Source organism: Botryllus schlosseri, chromosome 14 (assembly GCF_051294905.1).
Source record: "Botryllus schlosseri isolate E-star chromosome 14, Bs_hap1, whole genome shotgun sequence".
Classification (NCBI taxonomy): Eukaryota; Metazoa; Chordata; class Ascidiacea; order Stolidobranchia; family Styelidae; genus Botryllus; species Botryllus schlosseri.
Window position 1 is genome coordinate 17,067,898 of NC_137249.1, and position 17,242 is coordinate 17,085,139.

General features: G+C 40.4%; 1 protein-coding gene across 1 annotated transcript; it reads left to right on the forward strand.

The window, feature by feature from the left end:
- Nucleotides 1-15,965: 15,965 nt before the first annotated feature.
- Nucleotides 15,966-16,847, forward strand: LOC145456439 (syntaxin-binding protein 6-like). The gene has a single exon (XM_080334562.1). The coding sequence runs from the start codon at nt 16,066-16,068 to the stop codon at nt 16,699-16,701; it is 636 nt and encodes a 211-aa protein (XP_080190688.1). The 5' UTR covers nt 15,966-16,065; the 3' UTR covers nt 16,702-16,847.
- The last annotated feature ends 395 nt before the right edge of the window (nt 16,848-17,242 follow it).

A 17,242-nucleotide genomic window follows, 5' to 3' on the forward strand; every position in this document is an offset into this window, starting at 1 on the left:
GGCCTTTTGCAGGACTTCGATCACGTGGCTAGGTCGCATAGCAACCACAAATTGGTTAGCAAGCTACTTTCTCGCGCACCTGCTTCAGTGCTAAATATCGCATATTGTACTGTTTATTTCTGGTTGTATACGTTTCGGAAATTTGTTGTAGAAGTCATCAGAGATTCACCTATGCTAGATGCCAATCCTGTACAAAGCATATAGAATGATATCGTCAGAATTATGCAGAAATCCGTCGTTAACGTAGCCGTATTTCGGATACAGTATATTATCGTTTTCGGGCTGTAAACGTTTTATATAAAACGCAAGTGTCATGGAAATGCGCAAGGATTCAAATATGTTTGATGTCTTCGATTCATGAACTATGTAAACTCCTTGCGTCAAAATGATCGACATTGTAGCCGTTATTTGGTAGTTAACTATGATTTTATGACACAAAATTCGACATTGCAGGACATTGACTGCGTGATATTTATTGCAGCATTAAGTAAGGTGTGGATAGTAAGTATACTATACTATAGTTGTATTGTAGTGGTAGTTGGTAATCATTGCAGCATTTTAATGATTGATATCGATTGCAATATATATAGGATACTGCTATAGGATACTGCCTAGAGACAATGACTGCCAGTGCCAGTACGTTGATGTGTTAGGAATTCATGCCATGTGCTACATACTATATATATATTAAACATCTTATGCTATTTTATGGCTTCTCAGTTAAACAATTCAAAATATTTAGACCTCTACACCTATATTACAAGTTATTGATCATTCTGTCATGCTGCCAAGTACCACTACCCGAAGAAAAATGATCATCAGCTCCAATTGAGGGTGCAACAAACTGTCCCGAGGCCTGGATTACTTGATTGATTGCCTGGATTGGAATACTTCACTCTTTGGCACAGTGCAAATATCTTGAGTTTCAAGACATGGCTATATACCACATGTATACGAATTAATGATCTGATGGATTATGCCAAGAGAGCCGAACATAGGCAACTAAGAAATTGATGATGCCCTCGTCAAGAATTCAGCCTGGAGCCAATTATTATCACCACATAAAATTCGGTCATGCAGTAGAAGGCAGCGTGGTTTCATGCCAACAGAAAATGTCAGCAGATGACCTGGCCACTGACTAACTGTCGTGAACTTCTTTCCCGATGCTGATGTCTGCTTCGAAAATGATATTTCATTTGTGTACAGCAAGACAAGCGCTCTTCCGTAGATGCTATGAATCTGTCTAGACAAGTGGCTATGGAGGTAGATGAAAATACATAGGCATAAGAGTCTTGGCAGTATTGAACTTGATAAGGTTAACATGCATTTTTCTTCAACTATTTCTTATGCTCTGGGTATCGAACGCACAAAAATTAATAAATTGCACTTCTTTCCAAGTTTATTTGTAAATTCAATGAATCAAAGAATATCATAAGTTCAGAATATTACGTAGTCAATGCAAAAGAAACAATGTTCGTCGTCTTTAGAGGATGTTTCTGAGTTGGCTGAACCAATACACAGAGGGGGTCAGCAACGAAGTACTATTTTACCTGAGTACTAGCGTCATTATGAGTTTAGGCTACTTCCACTTCTACTTGACACATTTTAGGTAGTACTTTTTTGTCAGGATGGGGATTTTGTCAACTAGAAAGTAGCTTTGGCGCATGATTGCATCCCCTTCAAGCGTGAGGTTGTCATAACAACTGGGCAAAATAGCCCCAGTACCACGGTAACTAAATTAATTTTTGAAAATTGCACATATTTGTGGTGCCATCACCCTTTTGCGTTGATCAAGAAGATGCAACATGAAATGTTTACAGTTGTCACGTGGCATTAATTTCTAAAACTAAGGGACCCTCAACCAAATCTGCTTCATGTAACGAATTTCTTGACTACTTTTCAGAAATTCATTTCTACTTCCACTTGAAGTACTTTGGACATGTCCTGGAAGTAATTAGTGCTACTTGTACTGGAGTATAAATTGAGGCATTACTTGCACTCGGTTCCCAACAATGACCACGTTGACCACCTCTGGGTATAGGATGACCGATCTTGTTACTGCGTTTGAGCTGCTCTAAGAGTTATTTGATAATTACTTCCCTTAGTTCGCTAAATAGCGCACATATGTGACATCAACTATTTATCAAAATCGCGTGTGATTTGCCAAATCCACTTCAATCGCAGTTGTGAAGTAGTGCTAATAAGATCGGCATTGTATAAGGCAACAATAAAGTGCACTGATTTGCTTAGTCTTGATGGCAGGTTCTCCCAAAAGATACTTCCGATGTGTTCAGCGGTTTTATAGCAGCACGCCAGCACCCTAACCAGCAGACAGTATATCCTGATCCTTGAGGGTCCCGGCTGCTTCAGTCATATCTTCCATCCAAAATCAGGCTCCACAACAGACAAATAGTTCTGCTTGAACTAACAAATACTCTTACCAGAATATGAACCAATCGCTTTACTTCAAATGGATAAATTTAAGTACATATGATCAGAGTTGAGTACCGTAATACGACTACGTTACCGATGGATTTCTGCGTAATTCTGAGGATATCATTCTAAATGCTTTGTACATGATTGACATCTAGCATAGGTGAATGTCTGATGACTTCTACAACAAATTTCCGAAACGATTACAACCAGAAATCAACAGTACAATATGCGATATTTAGCACTGAAGCAGGTGCGCGAGAAAGTAGCTTGCTAACCAATTTGTGGTTGCTATGCGACCTAGTCACGTGATCGAAGTCCTGCAAAAGGCCTATTCGAAGTCGCGGAGTGAATGTGTAGGTTCGGAGATTGTATCACTATGGTGTAAGTTGGTGCTTGAAACGATTCCTCTCGCATACCAGATCAAAGCGCCGCACTGACAGAAAGAAGTACGAACTCTGATGGTATCGGTTTGTGGTGAAGGAGCACATCATTTTTTTCGGCTGAATTAACATCTCAAAACTTTGAGAGCCAATTCGTAAATATAAATCTCATGTTGGCGACCGCGTAATATTTCTTCGACGGCCACATGTTGATGGCAATCCCTGGCCTCTAGAGCATGTAAATAGGAGGCTTGCTCACTGGCTGAAATATATAATAATATCGTTGGGTTATATTTTTCATCTGAACAAGTCACACACAATATAGTCAGTCAGTCAGTATGCTTTATTCATCTCACCAACAAACACATGTAAATTGGTATAGATTGGGAGACGACGAGGGACCGGTAGGTCTTAGATTCAGTCGCCACCCAGCGGAGTTATAAATGAGTAAATATGGCAAGATCAATACTAACGATAATGACAGTTAACCAATGGACATAAAAATAAACAGAAGATAGGCCTACAATGCGATGTCATGAACAGATAGGAGGATGTCGAACGAGACGCAACAGTAGCGATCCTCCACTCTAACATCCACCTCGAAATGATAAGGGATAAAAGGACTAGCTAAGGACATAAATGTGGAACGTGTCGGTAGGCGAGGTGGATATGTACCAAATCGTTGTAGGCTAACCCCGTGTTTACTGTTAGTCCCCGCTGCAGGTGTCAATAACAATCAAACATTGTTTTGTACCACGAATTTGCTCGATACTGTTCCCGTATGGTAGCGTAATGGTGAAGCGGCAGCGGCTTCTTGCTCGGTAGGTCGTGGATTTGATCCGCGCCCGGGTCAGACCAAAGAACTGATTAGTAACACTGGTATCCATGACTTCCCCGCTTGACGCTCATGCATTACTGGGATAGCATGGAGCCCGGAGGGGTGGTGCGAGACTTAAAAGCCGTACAAGGCTATATATATCTGTACCTTCTTTGTCCAGCGGCATAAATATATTTAAAACAAACATGTTTAAAACAAGGCCCTTTTGTTCAACACATGTTTTTAAAGTCATGACGTCAGGAATAGTCCATCGTGACGTCATAGTGGATTGACAATCGAAAATATAGGGTAAATATAGCTCCTTTGATGAAATATATATGTAGGCTACTATAACTGTTGAACCGACTGTTTTGTGGGTTCCAATCATCCCATATCGTATACGTCGGCTATCGGGTGGTAATTGTCCGTATTGGCTCTTACAACCTGTTATTTAGAAAGTATTTACACAATTAAGACATATAATTTTACAACTTCAAAAAAAATTAAAAAGCATCGCCTTACTGGACGCTGGGCGGTGCGAAACCCTAGCGGTACAACCGATACTTCCAATCACTCTCACACCCAGGAAGAGTATGGCCTTTGGCCTTCATATTCCGAAACGGGATCTGAAACCGCTTGACGGGGCAGTATCCCATGCATAGCCATGGTGGCGAGGACAAGCTTGTGGCCGCAGACTCAAGCCCCTCAAAGCCTGGCTATGCAAACTCGCTGCACCTTCATGATGATGATGGAAAAAATGAAGGAAGGTAAAATGCGAGTCAACCGCGATGGGAAATCTGTGTCCTACGACACAGAAGACCTAATACGGGGGGAGGTTTACTGCGGTTCCTCCGTAACCCTTTAAAAAAAAAAAAAAAAAAAAAAAAGGCCTTCGTTTAAAACACTGTTTAAACGTGTTTTAAACAAAGTGTTTTAAGCAACCAGCAATTGTTTTAAATGCAACCCTACATGCCTCCATGGTATGCATTGCATATACACCGATCGTGCGTATTGTATATCATGAGTCGGTGTAAATGCCACAAAAAGATATAGGATAAAAATGAATTATTACGCTTTTCCTGGCAGCGTTACCATATTTTTAGGCTCAAATTCCGGACACTCTTTAGCGAGTCTGACTGGTTTTAAAATGAGGCGCTAGCACTAGGGTTACCATAATTTGAGATCCAATAAAGAGGACACTTCAAAAATTCTGAAAGCTCGATCTACTATCGGCTAAGAAAACTGGTGAATTTGAAATTTTTTCTACTAAAACTTCTGCGTTGACTACAAAAAAAGTCATCATTTTGATCGACACCCGTATTACCCATTGTTCTATTTTATAGTCCTGCCTGGGGTGGAAGTCGACTTTTTCATGGCATTTTAATACTTTTTCTGAAAAAAAGAGGACAAATTTCCAAAAAACGAGTACATTTAGGCGTCCTCCGATTAGACTTTCAATTTTGTGAAAAACAGGACGTATAGTAACCCTAACTAACACATTGTCAGACAATAAAACGTCGCATTGCCGAAGCTTTGCCTGTCAGCTGTATACAAGAGTGGAACAAAGGTCCGAATTTGGGTCATCTCTACACGGATATCTAGATCTTCTAGACTAGATATCCCTGCATCTCTAACGTAAGTTCTGATCATTGCTATGTTGTATTCATATTTGGCATGCAACAGATTTCTTCATGGGCCTCATGAAATCTTGTACATGTACATGTGGTTGTGTACCAGGAGGTGGTCAGTAACGAAGTACTTCTACTTTTTCGAAGTACTCAAGTATTTTTCCTCTACTTCTGGTACTTACTCAAGCAGATCTTATTTTCGGTACTTCTACTTCTACATCGTAATATTTTCGCTATTTTATCTACTTACTTACTTTTCGCTATTTTCAGTTTGTCAAGTAGAAGTAGTTTAATCCCCCAATAAGAATGATAGCCTAAGGAATTTCGGGGTTGTACCAACATGTTTTCACGTAGTACCAACATTTAATTTTAATAGAAGTCCTGTAAAAATCGATGCAACTTCTGCGGGGCTTACGATACCGGTTGTTAAATTTAGTGAATGAATTCCGTCTATAATATTGCATGGTTCTACCATGTGGATTGCTATAATTTTCTCCTCTCTTCGCTCAAGTCTTCGGAGTTAGCGGTTGAGCTGGTAGCCGGAGGTGATGACTTTCGAAATAGAGCCGAAATAACGGTATGCACCAGCAGGTTGCACGTCCGAATGGTTTTCAACTTTTTATGATAGCGAATCTATATTTCCAATTTGAAAATGTTCCGTGGCTCAGTCAAAATTTAAAAAGCTGATTAGAAAAAAAATCGGCATACCTTCGCCCAGACTTACTCATGGCCTATTTTGGAAGCTGATTACTTTCAACATCTTCCCCATCAGATCAGATCGAAGTAAAGGCAAACGCCCCCTAGGTTTAGAACCACTGTCTTTGACTAAAGCATCAAAACGATCTTAGCCGACTCTATGAAATTACGGTTATAATGTTTATATATTAGCTCGTCTTTTCAGTAAATGATGGTTCTTTATTTTTGATAATCGCATTTCTTGCGAGGGCTGTGGACCTGAATATATATATCATTGCCCCGAATCAAACACAAAGGATGTTGCACTAAATCGCGCGCATCACGAAGAAAAATTTCAAAAAGCGTACATCTGCTTAAAATAATTGTTTATGCTTAATTACGATTTTTTTAGCCTACTTCAAGCCTTCAATATTCCGGACATTTAGGCATATATTTTAGAATTTCTACCAGGATGCAGTTAACAGAGGTGGTCGAAGTAGTCAAGAAAGCTAGTCAAATAGAAGTAGAAGTAGCGACGAAAAAATCTACTCAAGTACGAGTAGAAGTACTTCTTCCACAAGCAACCTAAAACTACTTGAAGTAGAAGTAGAATTTACTGACTTTAAATCTACTCAAGTAAGTAATATAGTTGTGAAAACGATCGTAATTCGTTCGCATGGATTGTCAAAAAGCTGCAAATTGAGCTATGCGAAAATTACAAAGCTTGATTCATATCCATGCATCCCAGGAGGTAGTGGCGAGATAGCGCAGTAGTATAATCCGCGGCTGCAACACCAATGGGTGCGTGTTCGAGTCCGACCGAGGTCGACTTCCGAATTCCGATACCTAAGTGTTGGAGGTTTACCTAGGCTCCTCCTCGCCACCTCATCCGCGGAAGCGGTGTCTTACAAAAGCCTATAGAGGTGAGCCGTGCTATAAGTCGGCAGTTACGGAAAATAAGACGAATATCGGCCTGGTGTAAATTACCATAGTAGTCGACAAACACCATGAATACCCCAAAACTAACGAACAATCCCAGGAGGTATCAATTTTCGACAGAATAAGCATTCGTCCGCATCATGGGATGCAAATGATAGTATTGATATGGAAATGCGATACTAATCCATTTGTTTTTTCGAACACCCCGTTTTAGAAAATATCATGGCATGGCGCCCTCCCCAATATTATAAGGGCCGTAGTTTAGATATAATACCGAAAAGTTGCGGCTATACGTTAATAAAATATATGGCGGATCGTAAAATGCCATATAGTGTAGCTTTATTTTAGGAAAATAGAGGCATATTGCTATATACTTGCTTCTATGCTTGAACAATCAACATGCATGTTCTCCAGACAAAAGAACTGAAACTAATTAGAACTCAAAGTATGATACTGGGAATTGAGATGGAAATACAAATAGGCTACTACTTCTAAAAAGTGGAAATATATTTCATGCCTTTTGTCCAGAAAGTTTTAACCTTGGGATGCTAAAACCGGTCTAACGCTAAAAAAAGTCAGAGTGCACTTTTCCAGATTAGGACACTCCATGGACTGTTAGATTACAATATGTTAGGTAATCACTATTGCGAAACGGCAGTTCCATATATGCGGTGATTTTATATGGGCGACGATGCGGTGTGAACTGATGAGCCACAAAACCAGCTACCTGAATTATATTCATCGATGCTATCGTGAAAACACATAAGTCTCTCCATTTCTACTGTGAGCAAAGCGCGAAGAAAATTCTGGGCTTTACTTAACTTTCACGAAAATTAAATGCTGGTACTCCGTGAAAACATCCCCGAAATTCCTTAGGCTATCATTTTTATTGAGGTAGCCTATTAAACTACTTCTACTTGACAAACTGAAAATAGCGAAAAGTAAGTAGGTAGATCACAAACTATTACGGACTAGAAGTAACCAAAATTTGATTTACTTGAGTAGTACCGCAAGTAGTTGAAAAGTACTTGAGTACTTCGAAAAAGTATAAGTACTTCGTTACTGACCACCTCTGGACTCAGGAGTTAAACGCAGTTAAATCTAAGGTTAAACAGTAAATTCCGGGTAATTCTGGGAAATTCCGTAAGTATGGTCGGGTTACCATACGTCCTCTTTTAAGAGGATTTGTCCACTTTTTGACTTTTTCGAAAGTGTCCTCGGAGGACTCCCAAATGTCCTCTTTTTTAAGAATTTGGTTAAATATTGTGGAACGCCCTGCGCCCTCTTACGGCTCATACACCCTATAATATAAAACACGCCATTATATCACATTGTACCACGCTGTATATCACGTGACCACGCCCTTCTTCTTGTATCGCGCCATATATAAACGCGCACATTCAGATATCCCACATGGGACTCATACGCTACTACTGTTCATATTCATTCGACCAATACATCTATCTGAGGCAATTGTCGTCGCATGCATCGTTGAGCTGTCAGATCAAGGACTAACGCAGGGCCAGGCGTTCGCCACCGCTACAGGTTATCCGACAACGCTACGTTCTCTACATGGTGCATCTCGTGAGATGATTTCGGCTTCAACGAAAGACGGATCGCCGCCTCAATATCGGATTTAATTCGTCAACCACTATGGACACTCCAGAAACCGCACTCGGACTCCCAAACCTTACGGTACAGTTTTTTGCATATACGAATTGTCGAACGAAAGCAGTTTTGCATTTACAGTTCCATTTAATTCGTGTGTTATTGCTCGCTACATGTACTATGGTTTATATATCTGCCGCTGCAATACGTAGCAACGATCCGGCCATGTTTCTGGTTTTAGTAAATCAATATAATTTTCCTAACGTTCGAAACCAACATTCTATTCACTACTTCGACGATACCTCGAAATTTCCGCGCTCTAACCGCATATTTGAAGTGCAGAGTTTACTTATAAACGCCGACATAAGCGCGTTTACGGCTGTGATGTAAAATCCACGTTCGTTCTGCATTTTTTTAAAAACAACCCAACAAAATTTCGAATTATGATTCGTTATTCCACCATTTTGTTTCGGATTCATGACTTTAACATAAGTCCGCACTACCTTGATATTGCTGGTTGCCGCCTTGTTATTGGCCGGGTAATATCGTCTTCATTTTAATTTTCGAGTACTCTATAAGTCTATATACTCGGACTATACATTCATTAACAATCAATCGAATTGCATATAAACCCAAATACGTACTTACGGGATTACTACTCCATCAATTACTTTGGAGATCTATTCCCCGCGTGCTTTTGGGATACGCGCTGAGATTGTCTGCTGCTAATTTCAACAGTCATAGTGCACAACTGTCATTTGCTAACAGACGTGTATTATTCCGTCATGTTGTTCTAATTCATTCTCAAATTATAACAGTAATTTCAACTGTTCTAACGTACCCTCACAATCTGGTTCGTATATGACCTCATTGTCGGCAAGGAACCATTTTTAATTTGCTACGCGTTGCCTAAGCGCTAGTTAGTACTAATTCGTTACCGTACATGTGTGTCTGTTTTGATAAACAATAGATTCACAACGAAATATCTTCAAGCATTTTGTCCCGCAGATTTAATCACTATTTAAAGCTAATGTCTATGGTTATTATTGGTCACTCAGCCAAGGTCTAAACTTTGGGTATTAACTACGCATTTCAATATAGCATTACCATTCTTTCTGTGTAGCGCAGATAATTTTTTCAACTCATTCATTTTTCCTTAACGCGAAATAAACTTCAAAGTTAAACGCGTTCTAATCACCATGCTTACTTGATATATTTCTACCACAATGGTGATATCATTTTAATTACAATACAGCGTTACTGGAACATATCGTTAAGTATCGTTATTCACCTTATCTTACCTCAACATTGAGCTTGGATTTATATGAATACGGAAGTTATTTTCCACTTTTATAACATCCGAGACATCTTATGCCAGGAGGATTCGATACCTTATTTACACTCCCTGTTGCATATTAACATACAAAACTCGGAAGTTTACCAACAGTTTGTTGAATTTCGGTTCGTTCTTATATATTACGCACCGCTCATTATTTCCCATAACGTTCAACAACTTCACTATTTTCCGCGCAAATGCGATTAGCGCGTACATTATGTCCTTACCAAATTCCCTATTCATGGAATGTGATAAATTCACGGACACAGCTTTATACTAGGTCTTTGACATATTCGCTTACTGCTATTTACCTTTACCTAAATAAGGGCGTTTTAACACGCTGGAATTTTTTTTCCGCAATACTATGTCCTTTTACCCGCGATACCGTCAACCTAGTTACATGCGATACATATATTTTACCTGCAATGTCATTCGGACGCAGTAATATCATTTAAATATCTCGTGATATATTTGATCACGGACAATTCCCCGTTTATATGCTACTCCTACAACTTGGGAAATCGAGAATTGATTCAGTTTGTGCTGTGATCCAAGGTGCTTATTCCGACCCGGGTATATCCGAGCCTGTTCTCGAGCGTTGACCACGGGATTGCATGAGCGGGCCATGGACGACCGCCCTGATCAAGCGATCGGTCATTGCTCGTTGCTGTAATTAAACTCGTGTCTCCAGCGCCCAGACTCGCGATATTTACGAGATATGTACTGATGTTCACACCACGTCTGGATCATTTTTTGTATCTACCGAGAGACCGCATTTACAATGGCGTTACAGTCAATGTATATGATATATATACGTTTTATATTGACGCACGAGCCTTAATCGCATAGCTCGGGCACACTGTCGCCGACGTGTTACCGGTCCACGTCCATCTCCGGAGAATTATTTATATATCTGGATAGCATATGGCGCACAAATCCTGCGATATGTGTGGATTTGTGGTATACTATACATACAGTATACATCGCTTTGGGAACTTTCTCGACCTAACTGCGTGTTAGCTGCACTCAGATTGTAAAATTTGATAGCTTCTGACACACACATATTTTTAGCTACAATTGAAGCAATTATCAATATTATGGACATCTATTATCCTTATTTTCACGCTGCGACTTCGTTATAATCACAGCACCAATGTCACCGCGCTACACGCTTCAAATTCATTCAAATTAACATGACAATATTTCAATACTATACGTTTTTGAGCTTGTCAACACACCCGGCATATCCGGCATAACTTCTATCGACTTCTAGATTGGGAACTATATTCAACCCTATTACAAAGTACCGACAACGTACCGTTATCACCAAGAGGTCGTATTACTTGTCTCTTAATTGACGCTACTCATAACATTATATATAACGCTTTAACGCCTTCGTATAAGCATTAAGCACTGCGCGTCCGGGAATAATATTCATTATTACATGACACGGCATATTCTACGCGCAATGTCTCTTCTTTGCTCACTCGAATAATTGTTGTCACAAATATCAAAACCTTCGACTTTGTTAAAATACCCGGAATCTCCGGTATAGTTTTCATGTCCCAGCCGCATGTAGTATTTCTTATTACGCAATGCACGTGGTCTTTACGTCACGCTAGCGCGTCACGAAACATTTTCAGATACAATTGGTATTCCCAACCAAAACATATCTGGTCGCGGCTACGTAAGGCTTCCTTATCGTATTGCATTTGCCTGATTTTACACGTTATGTTATTTCGTGTGTAGGCTTGGTATTAAATGCATATTTTTTTCGCAAATACTGCTTTCGTCTCGTTTTAGATTCGTATGTTCGAAAAAACGTATCACTCCGCCGGGGATCGCCGAATGCCGACATGCTCATGCTCTGCTCATACAAGGACTATTTACTCGCCGCTCCGGTAAAATATACGCCGGACACGAGGAACTGGTACACTATTTTTACTGCGCGACCCATAAAGGCCTCACTACTCGGAGAATACATGTACCATACACTGTACGACATCAGCTACGCCTATCGCGCTTTGGTACGAATAAACCCGTAGTAATCGTGAAGCACAACGCGAATTTTTCGTTGTTCGCGTATATACCAAATATACCAGAATTCCGCGGCAGAGTCACTCTGGATAAAGTGGCCTTATAAAATATATCAATGAGCACTAACTTTTACGCTTAACCGGCATTTTCGCGATCCCACGGCTAATTTATATAGGCCTAGCTCTCGCTGTCATACACAGCGGACGAACTGATTTTACTTTCGCAGTCACATGGCAAAGCTGTTATAATAATCATTGTTCGGTCTTTGCATAAGACACATTCGCATTTTACAACGCAGCGAATTTCGTAATACTTGAAAAATTATGATTCATGTACCTTTTCTATATATATCCCTTTGCTGGGGTATTAATATAATATTTTCTCGGCCATTGGACGTGGAAAGCACATTATTCTTGCACGACCGATTATCGCAGGAACTATCCTATACCCGGAATGGATTTTGATTGACTGCGATTTCTTGCAACCTCTTTGTGGTTTCTTTTCCCTATATTTCAACATACTTGCTACTTAATTTTGTATAATTTTCTCCGCTTCCGTGTCGTATCATTTGATAATCGTTCTCCCAGCTGTTATGGTCATGGTATTTCTAGCGGCATACAATAAACACACATCTGGTTGTCCTATTTTCGTTCGTAAATAGGGTTACCGGATTCTTCCCACACTAATTATCCCTTCGTCGCAGTGGATAAGTATTGAGAACACAGTGCCGGTTGTTGCCCTATATTTGATCGATTGGCGGCAATTTGAATCCGTTTGTCGGTCCTCGCCATTCGTTTCTCTTTCATTTTAATAAAGCAATAATACAATTGCCTTTTTCTCAACCCTAATGCCGTTATGCAATGGTATCTTGAACCACGTGTTTCGGCTATCACACTTCAAGAATACGATATTCCCAACATACACTTGTTATATTGCAATTAATGCCGTTACCTACCCAATTGACCATACGATTACCCATCGCCATACTCCATACATGTACCCAAATCTGCCCGGCATTTTAGTTCGGTCTCCAATCGGGATGTTGTTTTTACGATATAACGGACACTGCGTACATAATGCCGTTTCCTTTCCGCACATTTCTTTTTCGTTTTCGTCCGGTATTGTCCTTCTAATAAAATACAAAATTTTGCCTCAGATACGCAATTCGCTGTCCTTTTCATTCTGATTAGGTTATATTCAATCCAACCCATAACATGTTAGTTCATTCACTAACTCATACCGTTTCATTGCCACCATGGTGTATAAATATTGCATCATTACATTATTTCATCTTTCGATTGCTGTTATCGCATTCATTCATGTGAATATTATGATATCCACTTTCCTATATATTGGGATTGTCGCTATAATTAGCTCTTTTTAGAAGAGGACGATGTGGAACGCCCTGCGCCCTCTTACGGCTCATACACCCTATAATATAAAACACGCCATTATATCACATTGTACCACGCTGTATATCACGTGACCACGCCCTTCTTCTTGTATCGCGCCATATATAAACGCGCACATTCAGATATCCCACATGGGACTCATACGCTACTACTGTTCATATTCATTCGACCAATACATCTATCTGAGGCAATTGTCGTCGCATGCGTCGTTGAGCTGTCAGATCAAGGACTAACGCAGGGCCAGGCGTTCGCCACCGCTACAGGTTATCCGACAACGCTACGTTCTCTACAATATATGGCAAAATCGACTAGGATACAGTAAATCAGCACTGAAGTATGTGTGATTATCTCGCTCCGCCGGCTATTGCGGGAGCTGGGCCGGAAAGTTGACCATTTTTTCAGGATTTTCCTCCGGTTTCGCAAGTCCGAAAATTTTCAAATGTGTCCTCTTTTAAGATTTCCAAAATATCGTAACCCTAAAGTATGGCAACCCTACCTTATGGAGTTCTGGTCATTTGTCATGGCCGTCATCATATATCTCTATAGTGTCCTATATGATGTCGACACAAGCAAATCTCACGGCTCAGTGAAATTGTATCACGTCACAATTTCGATTTGGCTACAAGCAATTTGACGGTCATTTTTGACCGGCTTGCCGAGCATTAAATTTGGTAAAACGGGTATCCATTGAAAGCTGTCACTGCACTGATTACGAAAATATAAATTTTATTCCGCTCGCGGCCCTGGAACCCCCACAATCAGCCTCGAATTTTTCATTGTTATGTAGATTGGCATTGGGACGCGACAATGCTGTCTGGCGAAACGAGAGAGTAATCAGTGCAGAGACAGCTTTCGATGGATACCCGTTTTACCAAATTTAACACTCGGCAAGCCGGTCAAAAATGACCGTCAAATTGCCTGTAGCCAAATGGAAATTGTGACGTGATACAATTTCACTGAGCCGTGAGCTTTGCTTGTGTCGACACCATATAGGACCATAGTGTTCTAAGAACACTATGATAGGACACTATTACTTCGATTCCATGCCCGGCCGACGGTCGGCCGAAAGGCCATGACGCATGCGTTGTACATGTCGACCGTGTTTCCATGACCAGGCGTAATCCGACCGTGACTTGGCCGAGCTAGGTGGGCGAAGCGATCGCAATGACGTTTTTGGCTTACTTTATTGTAATAATTTCATAATAATCACAAGATTGCGATAAAATGACTCGGTAGGAATGAGCCGAGATGACTTGTAGCGGCCATTCAGTCAAACAACACGCTTTGGCCTTGAACACGTAGGCCTAAATCCATCCATCATGTAAAATGGTCATGATGAACCAACTGCTTATAACCAACAGAATATAAAATAAAATGGAAAAAAGATGAAAATTGATGGCATATCTTACTATGTGGGGGATATAGATATGAGATATCGTGGTCCAATAATTTCGAGCGCAGAATAGTAACTTGTCCAGTAGTCTACCGGTACTACTGTTTCGTCGTCATGATTCAGACATGAGCTTCCAGTGTCCTGTTGATGATTTGCTTACAAGGGGAATGTGAATAAGTTCACCTAGTTTGTGGTCAAACGGTATAGTTTGTATTGTACCCATGCACCAGAACACAAACCCTCGAATTGTGGCAGCAACGTATGTGATCAGATCGCGAAGATTTCGATAGCCTACGGGAAATTCGTAGCAGTACCGGTACTACTAAATTCCATTGCAATCATAATTAAATTCCGAGGTTTTCAAGGCGTCCAAGATCCGTCCGGAGTGCAGCCATAGTTAATTTGATACGAAAAGTGTATTGTAAGTACCGAATACCAATTCGCTAACCCAAGACAAAGCGAAAGCATGACCGAAGAGCTAAGCCGACGGATTCACTCGATGGCCGACGAGTCGGCCGATGTGGGTGTGCACTGTGCATGTGCAATCTGTGCATGCGCAACAAAATTCTCTCGTTCGTCGGCAGAATCTCTCGAAAATGGGCCCATCGGCCGTGCATGAAAACGCAGTATATGCTATCTCTATCAGAGATGAGCATGGATTAGGATTAGGTTTTGAAAAAACAGGATTTGTGAAATTTTGTCGGATTTGGATTGGATTTGGATTAGACATTTTTTTCAGAAAGGATTAGGATTTGGATTGGATTTACGTATTTTCTGGGGGATCGAAATGTCGTGTGGCGAACAGATATGAGCATTGAGCATGGATTAGGATAAGGTTTTGAAAAAACAGGATTTGTGAAATTTTGTCGGATTTGGATTGGATTTGGATTAGACATTTTTTCAGAACGGATTTGGATTGGATTTACCTATTTTCTGGAAGATTGAAACGTCGTGTGGCGAATGGCGACAAACTTTATTCAGATCAGTTATTAATGTACTTATGGTTACTAAGTTATCTTGAATCAAGTGAATCGTTGGTCGTGAAAGAAAATTTTCGAATCCCTCCATTTCATAAATTAGTATTTTTTCTGAATTTCCAGTTGCAATCGGATTAGGATTGGACATGGACTTGAATAAGAAAAAGGTATGGATTCGGATTTGGATTGGATTAGGACATAGAAATTTCAAATCCGCTCATCTCTGATCTCTATCTCCTTCGAATGTTAACTCTCTCTCTCTCTCTGTTGAAGTCATTCTCGCTCAGCTGATAACTAACCTACGGAGTGTGACGCACTGGCGGTGTCTGTTTACTGTTTATGATAGCTCGGTGGCCGCGGCTGGATAACGGCTGAGTCGAAAGGTGGTTTAGGCTCGAAGTGGAGACACATCGTGGCGTTGGAAATCATGGCTGACAAATGCAAAACAGCGAGTGATGTTAAGCATTACTTACACGGGAGAGTGTTTCATCCGCAAAAAAAGCGAATAATAAGCTTCATCCAGGTTTCGAAGACTGAGCCTAGCAAGAATCCCCTGAAGAAGAGAGATAATTGTCATTATTTGTGTTTATTTGTGAATTCCGGCAAGCCTTATGAACCAGCTCTTGCACGCTATATCAGATCTAGTGATCCTAGTGATCCAGATGGATGGTTTGAACGAAGACGATTATGGAGTTTGACCGAGCTTACCAAAGTTGACGGCATGCAATCAACTTCTTCGGGCAGTTTTGAGTTGTGGTTTGGCACCCCGTTCAAGTTTGTTGCTAAAAACACACAGGAAAAAGAGAAATTCATAGAAGACATGGCTGATGCATTCAAAAAATTTATGGATAAAGAACCGCCCCCTTTCACCGATGTCAACCTAAAAAGCAAGTCGGTTGTGAGGAAAACTGCGAATGAACGTTCTCAGTTGGATAAGACGAAGCAAGAACTTGTCGAACGGGGACAGAAACTCAGTAAAGTAGATCAGAATGTTGCAGACATGGCGACAAGTGCTGAATCGTTTGCAGGAACTGCTCACAAACTAGCAGAACATTATCAATGATGTAGAGTAGTATAGGCCTACATCGGGTAGCTATTAGTACAAAACATCAATGCCAACTGTGGTTATACGTTTTTTCATGCACATACGTTCGAGGTAATTTGTAGAACTGTAGTGGTTGATTATTTTGTTTGCAGCACTATGCTGCAGGGGTTATTTTAGTATTAAGGCTCAATGATATTGACAGTCAAATCAGATTATACTGCTGTGACTATGAGAATCCCCAAGTAAGAATGTTAGCTGACTAGTAAATAGGTCAGTTTCCCCAACTCTCAGGATTTCTTGTGGAAGTAATAAAACTACACCAGACCCCAAAATATAATTGGAGTAATTCAGCCAATAAAATGTGTGGCATTTTTGCGATGTTTTCAAAACCCATTGCCAATACTGACATAGACCGTCAACATTCTCATGATGCATGTACAATGTGTACTGGGATTTCCAATGTTACATCACATTTTAAAGGTTCAAGTAGTAATATGCATATATTATCAGCAATTGGTATCAAAGCCTATATGATACTCTATCAAGTCACTACACTACA